The sequence below is a fragment of the Ciona robusta genome, chromosome 1, assembly GCF_009617815.1.
Source record: "Ciona robusta chromosome 1, ASM961781v2".
Lineage (NCBI taxonomy): Eukaryota > Metazoa > Chordata > Ascidiacea > Phlebobranchia > Cionidae > Ciona > Ciona robusta.
The window spans coordinates 15,581,165-15,595,799 of record NC_143235.1 but is presented as its reverse complement, the minus strand read 5'-3'; the positions used below and the strand labels follow the sequence as shown (position 1 = coordinate 15,595,799).

General features: G+C 38.8%; 5 protein-coding genes across 8 annotated transcripts; 3 read left to right on the top strand and 2 right to left on the bottom strand.

Annotated features, from left to right (window-relative positions):
* The first annotated feature begins 171 nt into the window (after positions 1-171).
* On the top strand, positions 172-1,279 carry LOC149743735 (protein dj-1beta-like). The gene is made up of 3 exons (XM_089881792.1): positions 172-327; positions 503-664; positions 939-1,279. Exons 1-3 carry the CDS (start codon positions 241-243, stop codon positions 1,248-1,250), a joined length of 561 nt encoding a protein of 186 aa, XP_089737918.1. The 5' UTR covers positions 172-240; the 3' UTR covers positions 1,251-1,279.
* On the bottom strand, positions 1,270-5,911 carry LOC149743734 (uncharacterized). Its single transcript, XM_089881755.1, has 10 exons — positions 5,261-5,911; positions 5,148-5,207; positions 4,788-4,892; positions 4,676-4,726; positions 2,683-2,776; positions 2,464-2,515; positions 2,240-2,269; positions 2,037-2,170; positions 1,729-1,902; positions 1,270-1,533 (listed from the first exon to the last, which is right to left on the bottom strand). The coding sequence occupies exons 1-10, from the start codon at positions 5,287-5,289 to the stop codon at positions 1,438-1,440; spliced, it is 825 nt and encodes a 274-aa protein (XP_089737881.1). The 5' UTR covers positions 5,290-5,911; the 3' UTR covers positions 1,270-1,437.
* Positions 5,912-6,181: 270 nt separating this feature from the next.
* Positions 6,182-8,582, top strand: LOC149743733 (uncharacterized). Its single transcript, XM_089881718.1, has 5 exons — positions 6,182-6,679; positions 6,736-6,845; positions 7,167-7,307; positions 8,102-8,159; positions 8,213-8,582. Exons 1-5 carry the CDS (start codon positions 6,361-6,363, stop codon positions 8,560-8,562), a joined length of 978 nt encoding a protein of 325 aa, XP_089737844.1. The 5' UTR covers positions 6,182-6,360; the 3' UTR covers positions 8,563-8,582.
* A 173-nt stretch (positions 8,583-8,755) lies between these two features.
* On the top strand, positions 8,756-11,287 carry LOC149743732 (uncharacterized). Of its 4 annotated transcripts, none has more exons than XM_089881631.1 (5): positions 8,756-9,058; positions 9,107-9,690; positions 10,275-10,394; positions 10,441-10,620; positions 10,814-11,287. In XM_089881631.1, exons 1-5 carry the CDS (start codon positions 9,007-9,009, stop codon positions 11,225-11,227), a joined length of 1,350 nt encoding a protein of 449 aa, XP_089737757.1. In that variant the 5' UTR covers positions 8,756-9,006; the 3' UTR covers positions 11,228-11,287. The 4 variants fall into 4 exon arrangements, with proteins under 4 accessions (XP_089737757.1, XP_089737748.1, XP_089737763.1 ...); XM_089881637.1 differs by having other exon boundaries at positions 8,792-9,058; positions 10,459-10,620; XM_089881622.1 differs by having other exon boundaries at positions 8,756-9,690; positions 10,459-10,620.
* A 457-nt stretch (positions 11,288-11,744) lies between these two features.
* On the bottom strand, positions 11,745-14,621 carry LOC149743731 (uncharacterized). The gene is made up of 9 exons (XM_089881660.1): positions 14,418-14,621; positions 14,002-14,087; positions 13,835-13,939; positions 13,458-13,584; positions 13,083-13,265; positions 12,749-12,851; positions 12,510-12,664; positions 12,284-12,456; positions 11,745-11,992 (listed from the first exon to the last, which is right to left on the bottom strand). Exons 1-9 carry the CDS (start codon positions 14,464-14,466, stop codon positions 11,798-11,800), a joined length of 1,176 nt encoding a protein of 391 aa, XP_089737786.1. The 5' UTR covers positions 14,467-14,621; the 3' UTR covers positions 11,745-11,797.
* Positions 14,622-14,635: the final 14 nt, after the last annotated feature.

Genomic DNA, 14,635 nt, shown 5'->3' with positions numbered 1-14,635 from the left:
TGCTTTAGTGTTGCCGACGAATTTAAATCAAAATCGATTTTACGTTTTAAGTCAAACACCACTTAATGCAATTTATTATACACCGCAAAAAATAAATCATTAAAACACATATTTTTAATAATGAAAAATAAAAAAATCGCGTGATTTATATTTTGGAACTTTAACGATTCTGACATCAACACTCAAGTGACTCAAGTGTATGTTGATTAAAACAGGAAGCAGCATTGTTAATATTCCAGTATGTCTTCAACAGCGCTCGTTATAATCGCTGATGGCTCGGAAGAAATCGAGGCGGTTGTCGTGATCGACGTTTTGAGGAGAGCTGGGGTAAGTGTTGTATTGCCCGGGTTACGTGTTCAAAGCTCATCGCTGCTACCATAATTTCTCCAACCCAATGGTCACTTATGGGTTGTTTAAATTATCACTTACAAAGTTACATACGTGGTAACTCAAGTTTCATTCAATACAACCCGTATGCACTTGGTCGCTTATTCATTCACAGGTTGACGTCACCGTCGCTGGTTTAACCGATGACGTCACGGTGACGTGTAGCAGGAACGTCAAGATACAACCTGACGTAAACATCGCCACGGCAGCGAAGAACGTTCCTTATGACGTCATAATACTACCCGGTGGTTTGAAAGGAGCCAATGCAATGTCAAAGGTTACTACCATTGTGATGTCAACAAATATGTTTGTAATATTTTCGCTCAAATTTTAAAACCGACCTCCATCGTGTCTTTACAAAAAACTTTCTTTCAGTCACTTCTTGGTTTGATTTTATTGAAATATTTGCAACCCACTGTAAGTTGCTTCTTATAAGGTTTAACAGCCACGTTTTTAACCAAATGCTTTTTCATTTATTTTATCCTTAGCGTGTTATAACGACTGTCGTTAACCCGCCACACAAAACATACTTATAACTTATTCACATCCAGGCAACATCGGTTAAAGATTTATTAACAGACCAAGATAAATCGTGTCGTTTAATCGGAGCAATATGTGCGGCACCCATGGTCCTTAAATCCCATGACATCGGTGCTGGGAGGAACGTCACATCTTACCCTGCATTCAAAGATGAACTGAGCGACATGTTTGTGTATAACGACGATGATGTGGTCGTAGATGGCCATGTTGTTACTAGCAGGGGGCCGGGTACCGCGATGAAGTTCGCACTCGAAGTTGTTCGATTGTTATGTGGTGATGATGTCACAAATACTACTGCGTCTGCTTTGTTGTTTAAACTGTGATGTCATAATAAATAATGAGTTATGCTTCACTTTTCTTGTATTCACAGGAATAACATTCGGGGCGCTAAAACATAAGATGTCACCCTTGTTTTAAAAATTGGGGTGGCATGTCACCCAACCACCCCTAACATTACGCCTACAGTATAAAAATAATAAACAATGGCTATGATGTCATAAACAATTGTAGTCATGGCAACTCGTGTCGTTGTTTCAAAAGATTTTCGCGAATTGTCGAAAGTTTTTGACGCCATCGTGTGTTCGCTTCTTCGGTGCTCAACATTAACTGGAACAGAAATATTATGAGAGAATAGAAATAATATAAAACAAATGGAATGTTATAAAATGAATAGAAATAATATAAAATAAATAAAAATCTCATAAAATAATGGAATCAAATTTCAAACTGTTTGCTTTTATATTGTCCCTTTAGTAGTGAAGGTTGGAATAACATTGTTAAAACAGACGTACAAAGAAATACCTTGGGTCCCATCAAAGTTTTGGGGTCTCTTTCGTAAAAATTAACTTTTTGTTTGGCTTTAAATATTGCCGCGTCATCATTTTCCTTTTTCACTTTTAACGCTTGATCGAACGTGAGCATCGTCATATGACCAAATATCGCTGACTCATGGTTGCTTTCACGCTCGGTGAACGTCTGCAATAAAAGTTGAAGCGGTTATTGTCAAGGACACATACGCTCCACAAAAAGGTTCCAGTGCCATGCAGGAGGACGCACCACCCAACTCACCAAGTGGTACTATTTATATCATTAACATAGAAATCACATACGTTGTTCGATTTCTTTGATTTGGAAGATTTGAAATGAGTCGGCATAAATTCCTCCGTGTCATCGATCGCTTCGATGGTTTTGGCTCGTTTGACTTGTTCATGTGTGTTGATGATGTCATCGATGATGTCATCAGCTGTATATAGAAACAATAAATGTTGAACATAGAAATAATATAGGTTGAACATAGAAATAATATACTTACTTTCTTCTACTTCCATGTTCGACGATTCAACTAAAAATAAGATTTCTATGTTAAAGTAAAAATATATTAACATAACGTGAAAATGTTGGGAAGATCAAATCAATTAAAACATCGAAAAGAAGGGAATTAGCAGCAAAACGATAGTTTTTAAAACATGCTATGGGTAAAAGCTACTAAGAAAAGTGTCAAATGTAATATCTGTTTTTATATGATATCTATGTCACCTGCTGCATCCAACGCTCGCTTTACACGAATCTTGCTTCGTTCCGCTGGATTCTATACGTCATAAGGTACATTATGACATCATAGTTTTAATAATACAACGAAAGAAACTGAAAATCGTAATTGAATCTCAATTTACAGCCAGAAGCGTTTTAACTAAATAATGATATTTCATTTAGATGTGAACATTGTTTAAATTCAATGATTAATTGTTTAATCACCATTTGCGAGAATCCGGGCACGATATCCAGAACATCCTTCATTGTGCCGGTGGCCAACCCCATTACTGCGTTGACGTGTTTACGAGGTTTCTTCCTGGGGTAAATGTATACCACGTATAAACGTAATATATAAGTTACCACGTATAAACGTAATATATAAGTTACCACGTATAAACGTAATATATAAGTTACCACGTATAAACATAATGTATAAGTTACCACGTATAAACGTAATGTATAAGTTACCACGTATAAACGTAATGTATAAGTTACCACGTATAAACGTAATGTATAAGTTACCACGTATAAACGTAACGTATAAGTTACCACGTATAAACGTAACGTATAAGTTACCACGTATAAACGTAACGTATAAGTTACCACGTATAAACATAATGTATAAGTTACCACGTATAAACGTAATGTATAAGTTACCACGTATAAACGTAATGTATAAGTTACCACGTATAAACATAATGTATAAGTTACCACGTATAAACGTAATGTATAAGTTACCACGTATAAACGTAATATATAAGTTACCACGTATAAACGTAACGTATAAGTTACCACGTATAAACGTAACGTATAAGTTACCACGTATAAACGTAATGTATAAGTTACCACGTATAAACGTAATATATAAGTTACCACGTATAAACGTAATGTATAAGTTACCACGTATAAACGTAACGTATAAGTTACCACGTATAAACGTAACGTATAAGTTACCACGTATAAACGTAATGTATAAGTTACCACGTATAAACGTAATGTATAAGTTACCACGTATAAACGTAACGTATAAGTTACCACGTATAAACGTAACGTATAAGTTACCACGTATAAACGTAACGTATAAGTTACCACGTATAAACGTAATGTATAAGTTACCACGTATAAACGTAACGTATAAGTTACCACGTATAAACGTAACGTATAAGTTACCACGTATAAACGTAACGTATAAGTTACCACGTATAAACGTAACGTATAAGTTACCACGTATAAACGTAACGTATAAGTTACCACGTATAAACGTAACGTATAAGTTACCACGTATAAACGTAACGTATAAGTTACCACGTATAAACGTAACGTATAAGTTACCACGTATAAACATAATGTATAAGTTACCACGTATAAACGTAACGTATAAGTTACCACGTATAAACGTAACGTATAAGTTACCACGTATAAACGTAACGTATAAGTTACCACGTATAAACGTAACGTATAAGTTACCACGTATAAACGTAACGTATAAGTTACCACGTATAAACGTAACGTATAAGTTACCACGTATAAACGTAACGTATAAGTTACCACGTATAAACGTAATATATAAGTTACCACGTATAAACGTAATGTATAAGTTACCACGTATAAACGTAACGTATAAGTTACCACGTATAAACATAAGGTTTATGTAACTAAGGTTTATGTAACAATAGTGACCACTGGGTAGCAGCATAGAGCCTTAAACCCAAAACCCTCCGATCTGGAAGCACTAGTACCGATGTCGCGGAAATCTGGTTCCCAAGAAATCTGGTTCCCATCGGCTACTGCGCATGCGCAGACACAATGTATTTTGATCAGAAATCTAAAAATCTGGTTCCCAGAAGTTAACTTGAATACATGTAGACATGTTTTTAGATAGTTTATTCTATTTAATGTAAAAATGAAGGTTTGTCGCCCTTATTTGTTGTCGATGACGTGATACGGGCAGTAGTCATTGGTCATACGGCATTATGTATAATTTATGTTAAAATACAGCATACATTTTTGTTAAGAAGATAAATCTTTAAAAAGAATTAGAGTATAAAATACTTTGCATCTAACAACTGGTATTTTTATTCGCAACCAGCATAGTTTTGAATTCCTCATTAAACAGAATTTTCTGGCCTATGGGAACCAGATTTCTTGGGAACCAGATTTCCGCGACACCGACGCCGACGTACGTCACACACGTCATTGTTATATGACGTCATACCTTTTTTCTTTCGTTCTCTCCTGACTTCGCGATCGTCGTCGTCTCGGCGATCTGTTAATAATGGTTAATATGACGTCATACTTACGTCACCTGATAGTGACGTCATAACCACCTGCTTCGTGACCGACGCGACGACTTCATTGAACCGTGACGACTATCACGTGACCTTGAACGACTCTCTGTGACGTCAGAATCGACGCTTCTCGATCGCGACCTTCTATAATGCATTATGACGTCATATACACGTTAATGGAAAGACAATAAATATTACTTAGCTTTGCACAAACAATAACGAAGATCAAATTAATTTTTACAACAAGGAGAAGAAAAACGATAATCGTTAAAATACGCTACTGGTAACAAACCTAACTTTGGTAAAAACTACTTGGGGAAAGTTGGCAAATAAAAGCGTGTTTGCCAAACCGAACATAAGTATAATCATAATAAATGACGTAACACTTAACCATCAAACCTGGAATATTTGTTCCTTGTGACGTCATCGTGGGTTTTCTTCTTTTGTTTCTTGGATCGACTGCGAAAAAAATTATTTAAAAAAAAATCAAGATTTTTGTCGCGAAGTCCTACCTTGTTGTGACGTCAGGTGAACGACCCATGGTATCCTGTTATGACGTCACAAACCCTAAGTAACAACCTGAACAAGTTTAAAATTTAATTTGTTAGAAGGCGAGTGACGTAATTTCGCTACTTTTGCGCCAAGCGGGGGGTCGGATAAATAAGTGAGCGACGAAAATTAAATTAAGTGGAAAATAAATTTGACAAATCAAATCGTAGACAGGTTGGGAGGGAAATATAGCGGGGTCGCGTCGCTGGAGCAATTAGAAACTAAAATGCTTCTCGACACTCTTAATCTTACAGTGTTGCCGGGTAAAAAGTTGGCCAGTGCTGCCGGGTGAAAAGTTATTTAATGTAATATACGATGTAAAAAAGTTATTTGAAAATTAAAGAAAATGATTTGGTCATCACTGGTTAAAAGTCAAACAAAACGAATTAGAAATCCCCGCACTTTGTATTTTGCTTCCAATTGATGGACTGCATATAAATCTTCATTACAAAAATCAGCGGCAAAAATGTTTTTTTCGCCACTTTAGCCGGGAGTGGTTCGCCCGGTATCGACTTTAAGTTAAAACAAATATTTCGAAAAACTTTTCACGGAAAATAAAACCCCACGTGACGTTGAATAATTGGAATTGTCGTTAAATATACTAGAATGCGATTATTGTTACGTCATCTATGTAAACAACAGGATTAATGTTGTTTCTATGTCGTGTATTACATCACAACCTCTCTATGATGTCACAATGAATATAATCAACAGAGCATAAACCATTATGACGTCATATAAGTAAAAAAACGAAAACAATCCGCTGTTTATGACGTCACTATATACAGAACAAGGCTAATTATTTAATGGTAACAATGAATGAACAATCCTGTTTGTGACGTCATAATATGGCAGTGTCGCGTAAGAGAAGATGTTTCGATCTGGCGGGAAATAAAATAAATTCTCGCTCAGTATTTGAGGGGGGTGTCTCTTTGTATTTCACGGGAGGCCAGCGATCGACGCGATTCGCGTTCTCATTATTCTTTAATTCAAGCGGTTCATCTACGTTTGGTGAAATCGCGACGACCGCGGTAGTTTCGAGGAGGTAGGGGAAGGTAGTGTGATGTCACAAAGCAAAGACAATGGAAAGGATTCTAGAACAAAAGATTTCTCTGTTCGAGCGCTTGTTAGTGACGTCATAATAGCCAAGCCGAAAGTAATGAGTACTGTGACGTCACAAAGGGTACCGGAAGTGAAAGATCCGTTAATCGCGTTACAAACCCACGTGATGAACAGAATAGAAACTCCATTTCGGGGGAATTCCCCTGATTGTGGGGACTTTTGGGGTAAATTTCCCCCGATGAAAACCAAAGTTGGAAATATCCCGGGGAATCCCGCGAAAAATAAACAAGTGACGTCACGGATCGGGGAAAACACCCAAGGTAAATACCCGAAATATTTATAAATATACAACTTCTCTGACGCGTTACGTCAGCAGTTCAACGAGTGACGAAACAAAAACAAGTGACGTCATCGAAACGAACTACGTCATATGACGTCAGTGATGACGTGTCGGTGAAAAGCGACGGCTCCACGGAGAGCGCAAAGGTAATTGTGACGTAATATCGATCAGGTCGGTGAAGGTAATTAGTCGAAACCCGGGGCAGCGGGTAAATTTGACACAAGGATCGACAATATGACACTAGGCTATCATAGACGACATCGTTACATCGGGCTTGTCGTAAATATCCGAGTAAAAACCAATAACGAGCATGCGTGTCAAATATTGGGCCAACTTCACCATTAAGGACGACTATGCGTCAAACAATGGATTAAAACAATTATTTAGCGAATAAACATCAATGTTACGTCACTTATTTAATCATTATTACGTGATTGGTATTGACATGGGTGATTCCCCTGATATAGAAACAACGTCGTAGCCGAACCAACTTTACGATGGAACAATTGAACGAGTTGGAACGATTGTTCGAAGAAACACATTATCCCGATGCTTTCATGCGAGAGGAAATAAGTTCAAGGTTGAAACTATCAGAGGGAAGAGTACAGGTGTTCGGTTATTTCATGTTTAATCTATTTATTAAACCTATATTACATTTATCACTTGGGGTAAGATGGGATACCATTAGCACATAAGGGACATAATATCCCATATTTTCCGATCGTGTTTTGAACGACGACGCGCCTTATTATATTTATAAACCTTTTATTATGTTTTACTTTTACAAATTATTTATCTTTTCGATTACGATAAGATCGAAAAAAGCCATTTATTATTACAATGAAGAGAATTGAATTACCAGCAAAACTAAGTCATTGAAACAAACTCCTCATATTGGTTCAACAGCAGGGTTCGCTCCTTTACTCGATAAAACAAATAAGTAATCAGTATATTAATTCCATGACGTCACAATGCATAGTATCTGTATGTATGACGTGATAAAGACGACACGTCGATGGGATAGCGGTTAACTAATCCATTAGTCCCCTATGGCGTCGTTACCTCGTAAATTACCCCCCTAAATATAGAGGGCTACACCACGTGACTACATGACGGATCGACGCGCCATCTATACTTCAAAATGCATGCATGTTACGTCATAATAAACTAATTGTATTTTAATAAGGAACTGATGACGCCATTTAATTGAATATATTTCACACAATATTTTTTATTAACATTATTTTAGAAGGTTACTTATTTCGTTGATTATATTAAACTGTCTACTACCAGTGGTTTATTAACCGAGCGCCACGAAGTGGGATCCATCTTTCCCAACATTATAATACGGTTTACCCAACCCCCAAGTATACACGTAGCAACTAAACAACAACCCCCACAGGTTTGGTTCCAGAACCGACGGGCAAAATGTCGAAAACAAGAGAGCCAGATGCAAAAAGGTAACAATATGACATCACACTACCCCATATAATATTAATATGACGTCACACAGGGTTAACAATGGGAAGCTCCATACCTGGATGTAGAGTAGCGCCTTACATTAACATGACGTCATTACGAGCTACGTCACAGCAACGTAAGCAGGATGATGTCATCCCCCCTATACCAATGTACCCAGGTTTAATAATGGAGGGATTGTTCAACCCCTTCCTACCCCTCCCTTGCCCTACATACCATCTACTATCGTGGCCGGGTATTTATCACGGAAGTGACGTCAAACATACGTCATTACTATGGGGGGATTCACCGATACTCAGCCAACATTTAAGAAAAAATGATGTTATGACGTCACACGAAAAAACGCCGAGTGATGACGTCACAAAGGTACCGAACGTTAATTGAGTTCCCGGTGCTTTATTTGTGACGTCATACTGATTACGAAACAATTAAACGTATTTACGCAACGATATTTGACGTCAATATGTATGAAAAATAAACGAATAGAAATATCGAACAATTCGTTGTTGGTTTATGTGTTATATTATGCTTGTAGATATTTTATGCATTATAATTATTATACTATAGTTTAACCTGCACATAATACAGCGTGGGTTGTTTCCGCAACCTCGGGTCGATGATTCACGCGGAAGTTTCATGCTTGTTACGTCACACACGGTAACAATAGGACAAAGTATACATCGGTATCTAAAGTGGAGTTTATAACAAGCAAGATTGTTGCGTATAATTGTGGTTTGTGACGTCATAGAGGCAGCGAAAGTGGTCGAGGAAAGTTACGTGACGTTGAAATAGTAATTGTGACGTAGTTTGTTTTATTATTACGTAACAATGGCAGCGAATGTAACTCACGCCACGACGATGGTGGTTACCCAGACAACAGGTGACGTCATAACACGTCATATTCGTGACGTAACGAATGTTTCTACAGACCCCACAACCATGGAAGTTGTAACAGCTGCGATGACAACCGCCACCAAATTACCAACAACTGCCACACAGGGCCCGACAACTGCCACCAAACTACCGACAACTGCCACCAAATTACCGACATCTGCCACACAGGGCCCGACAACAGCTACAACTGCCACCACAATCCCACAAACAAGCGGTTACAACACAACTGACTATACAACACAACCCTACAACATAACATCGACAACTGGCAATACAACAACATCTAGCTACAACACAAAAGTAACAACAACAGCCAGCTACAACATAATATCAACACAACCAAACAACAATACTGTGACAGCAACAACAGACAGCTACAACATAACAACAACAAACACACAAGCGAACAACAACACAGTAACAGCATCAAACTACAACATAACAACAACTGACTACAACACGTTATCCACACAGCAACACAACACAACAACAACAACAACCCTATTTAGTTTGTTTGGTTTAAACACATGGCAGAGTGCATTGGTGGTTGGAGGGATAATATTGCTGGTGATTGTGGTTCTCGTTGTTTTATTTATTTGCTGCTACAAAAGATACCAGGTAAGAAACAATGTTTATTATAAAGGCGTCATATTAGGGGTGGTTAGGGTGGCGTGTTGCCCCAACTTTTAGTACAGGGGTGACATCATATGTTGTAGTGCACAAGTTTTTGCTTAAAATAATTTTTACCCTGTTGTTAGGTGTCTATACAACCAAGCAGAACCAAAGTATATTGCATTCACCACATTAATCAATGAGGTTCCCTATGTTTGACAACTATGAGTGTAACTGTATTTTAACAATGTCACCCCAGATTTTACCCTGCTGTTAGGTGTCTATACAAACAAGCAGAGCCAAAGTATATTGCATTCACCACATTAATCAATGAGGTTTCCTATGTTTTACAACTATGAGTGTAACTGTATTTTAACAATGTCACCCCAGATTTTACCCTGCTGTTAGGTGTCTTTACAAACAAGCAGAGACAAAGTATATTGCATTCACCACATTAATCAATGAGGTTCCCTATGTTTGACAACTATGAGTGTAACTTTATTTTAACAATGTCAGACTGAATAAACATGACACCTATGCCATAGAAATAACATATACACCACACATAAAAATAACATATACACCCACAGCACAAGAAAAAGGCGAACCAAACACCCGACGCGTGGATAAACGACGGCCAAGTTAAGATAACAATGATGAAAATGGGAACGGATGATATAACCGACGATGAAACGATCGCTCAACCTGTGGTATGTACAATATATATATAACATATGTTTATATAATTATGAATAGCTCTCGTTCACTCAACAGCATGTCAACGTGTTCGAAACCGACAACGCTAGCGACGCAGGATCGAAGTTGAACCGGTCACCGGGTAGCGCTAAAGGTTCAAGTCGTTCACCGTCGGTGGGGAGCAGCGATGCTGGGTCGATGCTTAAGAAGAAAACAAGACCCCTCAAGTCACTTACTAAGGTGGAGTAGTACACATAGGCACCAAACCTGGGGTGGCAGGGTGGACAAGCCAACCCCTAAATGTCCAAAACTGCAATAATCAAACATTACAACCAATACTTGAACATTTTTCTAATGTTTTGCATCTAAGTCTAACTATCCCTGCCACCATTGACAATGGTCATAATGATGTCACAATCAACCTTTGTTACAGGTGAGTGTTCCTACATTGGGGGATTCCCCTTCATTCAGCGTCAAGGGCCCGCCACAAGAAGTCAGCGACGATGACAAAGTTTCCGTGTTCAGCGGGAACACCGAGGCATCGGAACAACGGATGGAAAGTTTCGTCACCCCAACGCATCAGGGTGATGGGTCACCAGGTGGGGCTATACCACCACCATCAGGTGGAGCTATACCACCACCACCGGGTGGAGCTGTACAACCTCCACCACCACCGGGTGGAGCTGTACAACCTCCACCACCACCGGGTGGGGCTATACCATCTTCAAACGACCCAAAGGGACTTCCCCCGCCGCCCCTTCCCCCACCAGGAAGTGACATCACAGGAAATGTCATCACAATTGATGAGGGCCCGCGACAAAAGTCATTCTTGCACGAATCAACATAGACATCTTATACTAACTTTATAATTATTCAAATCAATATTTATCGCTGATTCATGTTTAATGCCAAGAGATGACATTGTAATAAAACATCTACAGAAAACAATTGTTGTCACTAAAGTTCCCACCAACGAGGATATAAACGACCAAACCAACCAAAAGTCATGTCTGCTTATCCACACACTGCAATAGCTTCAGCAACTCGACTATCAGCATAAACCTTACCTGAACTATATACAAACACACAGCAAATATAACAACTTTGGTAACGGACTAACCTACCATACCTGAGAAAACTTCATCAACAAACTAACCACACATTACGTTGCTACTAAAAACTCCCCGTTTAAATATCGCGCTTATGATTTTTATGCTACTTTATGGAATAGATATCGCGTAAATCGCGGGAAGCGAAATTTTCATGTGACGTCACTTTATTAAGTTTACTTTATGACGTCACTTTATTAAGTGTCAACAATTAGCTAGAAATGATTATTGTTAAAACTAATTCTTTCCTCTTCGTTGTTTCAATTAATTTTCGCTATCGTATTCGAAGAGATAAATGAATTGTTAAGTTAATTGTGGAACGCATGGTTGCACGGGTCGCTACAGAAATGGGATATGACGTCAGTTGTAAATAAACCGACATTAGAAAAGAAGTTCCGTCTCTTTGGGTCAAAGGTAAATATGTGGTCTACGTCATTTGTGATTGACAACATTTGGTCTTGATCAAGGGCGCCACCCGCCGGCGGGATGTTAAACACGTATATCTATAAGAAACAACACAATGTAATTCATTTATCCTCGCGAGCGTTCTAACTATTTAAACCGGTATCATATAGTAGAGTGGGGGAAGATGGGAAACCTCTTCAATTAATTTTTTGTCCCATTTGGTAGTAAACAAAGAACATTTGAAGAACCCTAAATCGGTATCCTCACGACTCCCATAGACCGTTGTTAATTGTTTAAGACACGATCAGGTTAGGATGTTTGGATATTATGTGCTAAAGGTATCCCGTCTTCCCACGATTTAATATATTCATCCGCCAGGATCTACTTACCAATACCCCTGCATCTCTAGCCGCTTGTGACGCAGACGTGACGTCATCATCCGAATCCGAGTCGATTGCGACGACGATGATTTTCGGGACGTTCCGTCTTGCCCCGCGTGATTCGTTGAACATATTACGTAACGCCCACTGAATGGCGGCGCCGGTGTTCACTTTCCCATTTGCTAATGATGTAGTAAATAGTGACGCCATACCATTTTATTAAAAGTAATTATACCTGAATTGTTCGGCCGAGTCCTTTCATCATATAACCGAATCCCGAGGCTTCGGTTGTAATTATAGTCGTTGAAATAAACGACGGAATCTTCGTCAATTTTGTCGCTATAATAGAACGACGCTGATTGTGTCGCTTCCGGGCCAATTGCAATCGCACTGTGACGTCATGAATCATGAGTAGAACGTCATATAATATGACGTAATAAATTCATTAATATGACTTAACAAAAGATGACGTACCTGGTTCTAATTATCGCACCCAAACTGAAGATGTCGAACAATTGAACGTTTGTTGTGTGATAAAGGGTGACCATGTCGTACAAGAAGTATGGAGGACATGGCCCTGTGACGTCACAATGACGTTTATTACATGACCTCATTAATAATTAAGGTTATTGATTTTTTTTATTTTTTTATAACTTCGCTTATTTATCCTCTCATGGCAGGCAAATACAGTAAGTGCCACGTATTAACTTTGTGAGTTAACTATATAATGTGAGCTATAACACGTAGGTTCTGTATCATACACCTCGTTTATAACTTTAATACAACAACCATAACACCACATACTTACTTGCACAACAAGGCATAGAAATGTTCCAAACCCCGCCTCCCATACACTGGTTCGCATTCACCCCGTCAGGATAAACACTGAACGCGCCCTCTGTACAAACGAACTTACACACCGAACCCTCATTGTTTCCGTCGCTACATTGCATCTCACCGTGGTAGAAGGTGGCTTGGACGGGACACGTCACTATGATGTATGTTACGTCACTATGGTAGTATGTTACGTCATTATGGTAGTATATTACGTCACTATGAGGATATGTTACGTCACTATGGTGATGGTACGTCACTATAGTGGTATGTTACGTCACAGAGGAAAAGGGGTAACAATGAATTGAAAACTTTTATTGTCGGGAAAAGCAAAACCCACAAAGTTTACCGTTAATAACTTCTTCAATACACGGTGGTTCCCCTATATTGCAACCATCACCCACACAACAACACGAGCACACCGAACTTGGTTGGTCAGCGTTGCATTGCTTACCGCCCCCCGATACCTGTGTGTTCTGTGGAAACATCAGTTGTAAATCTAAGGTTGATGGTCCATGGTTAGTAATCGGCTATAACCTAAGTTACGGGTTTAGGACTTCGTGCTGCTACCATTGTGGGCGTATGTGTCCTTGGGCAAGACACTTAACAACAATTGCCTCAACCCAGTGGTCACTAATGGGTTGTCTAAATTGTCAGCCACACAGAAAACAATCACCCACAAAGTTACACACGTGGGTAAGTTATAACACCCCATACACAGCCCACCTGTGCTTGATTATTACGACACGCCTTCCTTTGTTTGCATCCCTTCATTACCTTTACGTCACCGGGGGAATACCCGGACCTGCGAACCACTGTTTCGCACGCTTTCTGAAACGTCATAAGTTGTTATAGTGACGTAACCAGCATGGTCATAGTGACATCATACATACCTGATTTGATTGACAGGCGACAAGTCGACCGTTGACGTCACACTCAGCGATGCTTTCGCTTTCATCGCATTCCAAACAAAGCAAACCTTGTGACGTAACAATGGTAATTATGTTCTATTTTTAAAAAACGTTATTATATAAATATTCCTTCCGTTAAAAACGTAGATAATTCTGACGAAAAGTTGGCGCAATGAAACAACTATTTTTACCAGAAAAGCAATTTATACAAAGTTACAGCAATAAAGTAGAACAAAGGTCCAGTTTCATGTAAACCCAACATCAGGCTTAACTTAAAAGCTATTGTCGTAAAAAAGTTCTTTATTTCAACAACGTTTCGTCTGCCAACCAGCGAGACGTCGCGTTTGATGAAGTTGCAAACAAACAAACAAACAAACAATACTCTAGAATATACTCACCATTGGTGATTGTGACGTAACACAGGAGCAACGCGATGATCGGCTTCATTTTTAAATATGACGAAACAATCGAATATCGCGTCAAATATTCGCGTTTCGCCTCAAGGGCATTATGCGTGGGTGTTTCTATATTATGACGTCATAAGGGTTAACAATGGTAACGACCTTCACGTCACAATGTTCATTTATGATAATGTTATAGGGCGGAGTAACAACAA

Excerpts from the sequence above, each read along its gene's own strand:
- LOC149743735 (XM_089881792.1), top strand. The coding sequence starts at position 241 with ATGTCTTCAACAGCGCTCGTTATAATCGCTGATGGCTCGGAAGAAATC. Across the intron at positions 328-502 it reads ACGTTTTGAGGAGAGCTGGG|GTTGACGTCACCGTCGCTGG; the intron begins GTAAGTGTTGTA and ends ATTCATTCACAG. Across the intron at positions 665-938 it reads GAGCCAATGCAATGTCAAAG|GCAACATCGGTTAAAGATTT; the intron begins GTTACTACCATT and ends ATTCACATCCAG.
- LOC149743734 (XM_089881755.1), bottom strand. The coding sequence starts at position 5,289 with ATGGGTCGTTCACCTGACGTCACAACAAG. Across the intron at positions 4,893-5,147 it reads ACAAGGAACAAATATTCCAG|AAGGTCGCGATCGAGAAGCG; the intron begins GTTTGATGGTTA and ends AATGCATTATAG. Across the intron at positions 2,516-2,682 it reads TGCCCGGATTCTCGCAAATG|AATCCAGCGGAACGAAGCAA; the intron begins GTGATTAAACAA and ends TATGACGTATAG.
- LOC149743733 (XM_089881718.1), top strand. The coding sequence starts at position 6,361 with ATGTCACAAAGCAAAGACAATGGAAAGGATTCTAGAACAAAAGATTTC. Across the intron at positions 6,846-7,166 it reads GCTCCACGGAGAGCGCAAAG|AAACAACGTCGTAGCCGAAC; the intron begins GTAATTGTGACG and ends CCCCTGATATAG. Across the intron at positions 7,308-8,101 it reads TATCAGAGGGAAGAGTACAG|GTTTGGTTCCAGAACCGACG; the intron begins GTGTTCGGTTAT and ends CAACCCCCACAG.
- LOC149743732 (XM_089881614.1), top strand. The coding sequence starts at position 9,007 with ATGGCAGCGAATGTAACTCACGCCACGACGATGGTGGTTACCCAGACA. Across the intron at positions 9,691-10,274 it reads GCTGCTACAAAAGATACCAG|CACAAGAAAAAGGCGAACCA; the intron begins GTAAGAAACAAT and ends ATACACCCACAG. Across the intron at positions 10,621-10,813 it reads CCCTCAAGTCACTTACTAAG|GTGAGTGTTCCTACATTGGG; the intron begins GTGGAGTAGTAC and ends CCTTTGTTACAG.
- LOC149743731 (XM_089881660.1), bottom strand. The coding sequence starts at position 14,466 with ATGAAGCCGATCATCGCGTTGCTCCTGTGTTACGTCACAATCACCAAT. Across the intron at positions 14,088-14,417 it reads TTACGTCACAATCACCAATG|GTTTGCTTTGTTTGGAATGC; the intron begins GTGAGTATATTC and ends TTACGTCACAAG. Across the intron at positions 12,665-12,748 it reads GGTGCGATAATTAGAACCAG|TGCGATTGCAATTGGCCCGG; the intron begins GTACGTCATCTT and ends ATGACGTCACAG.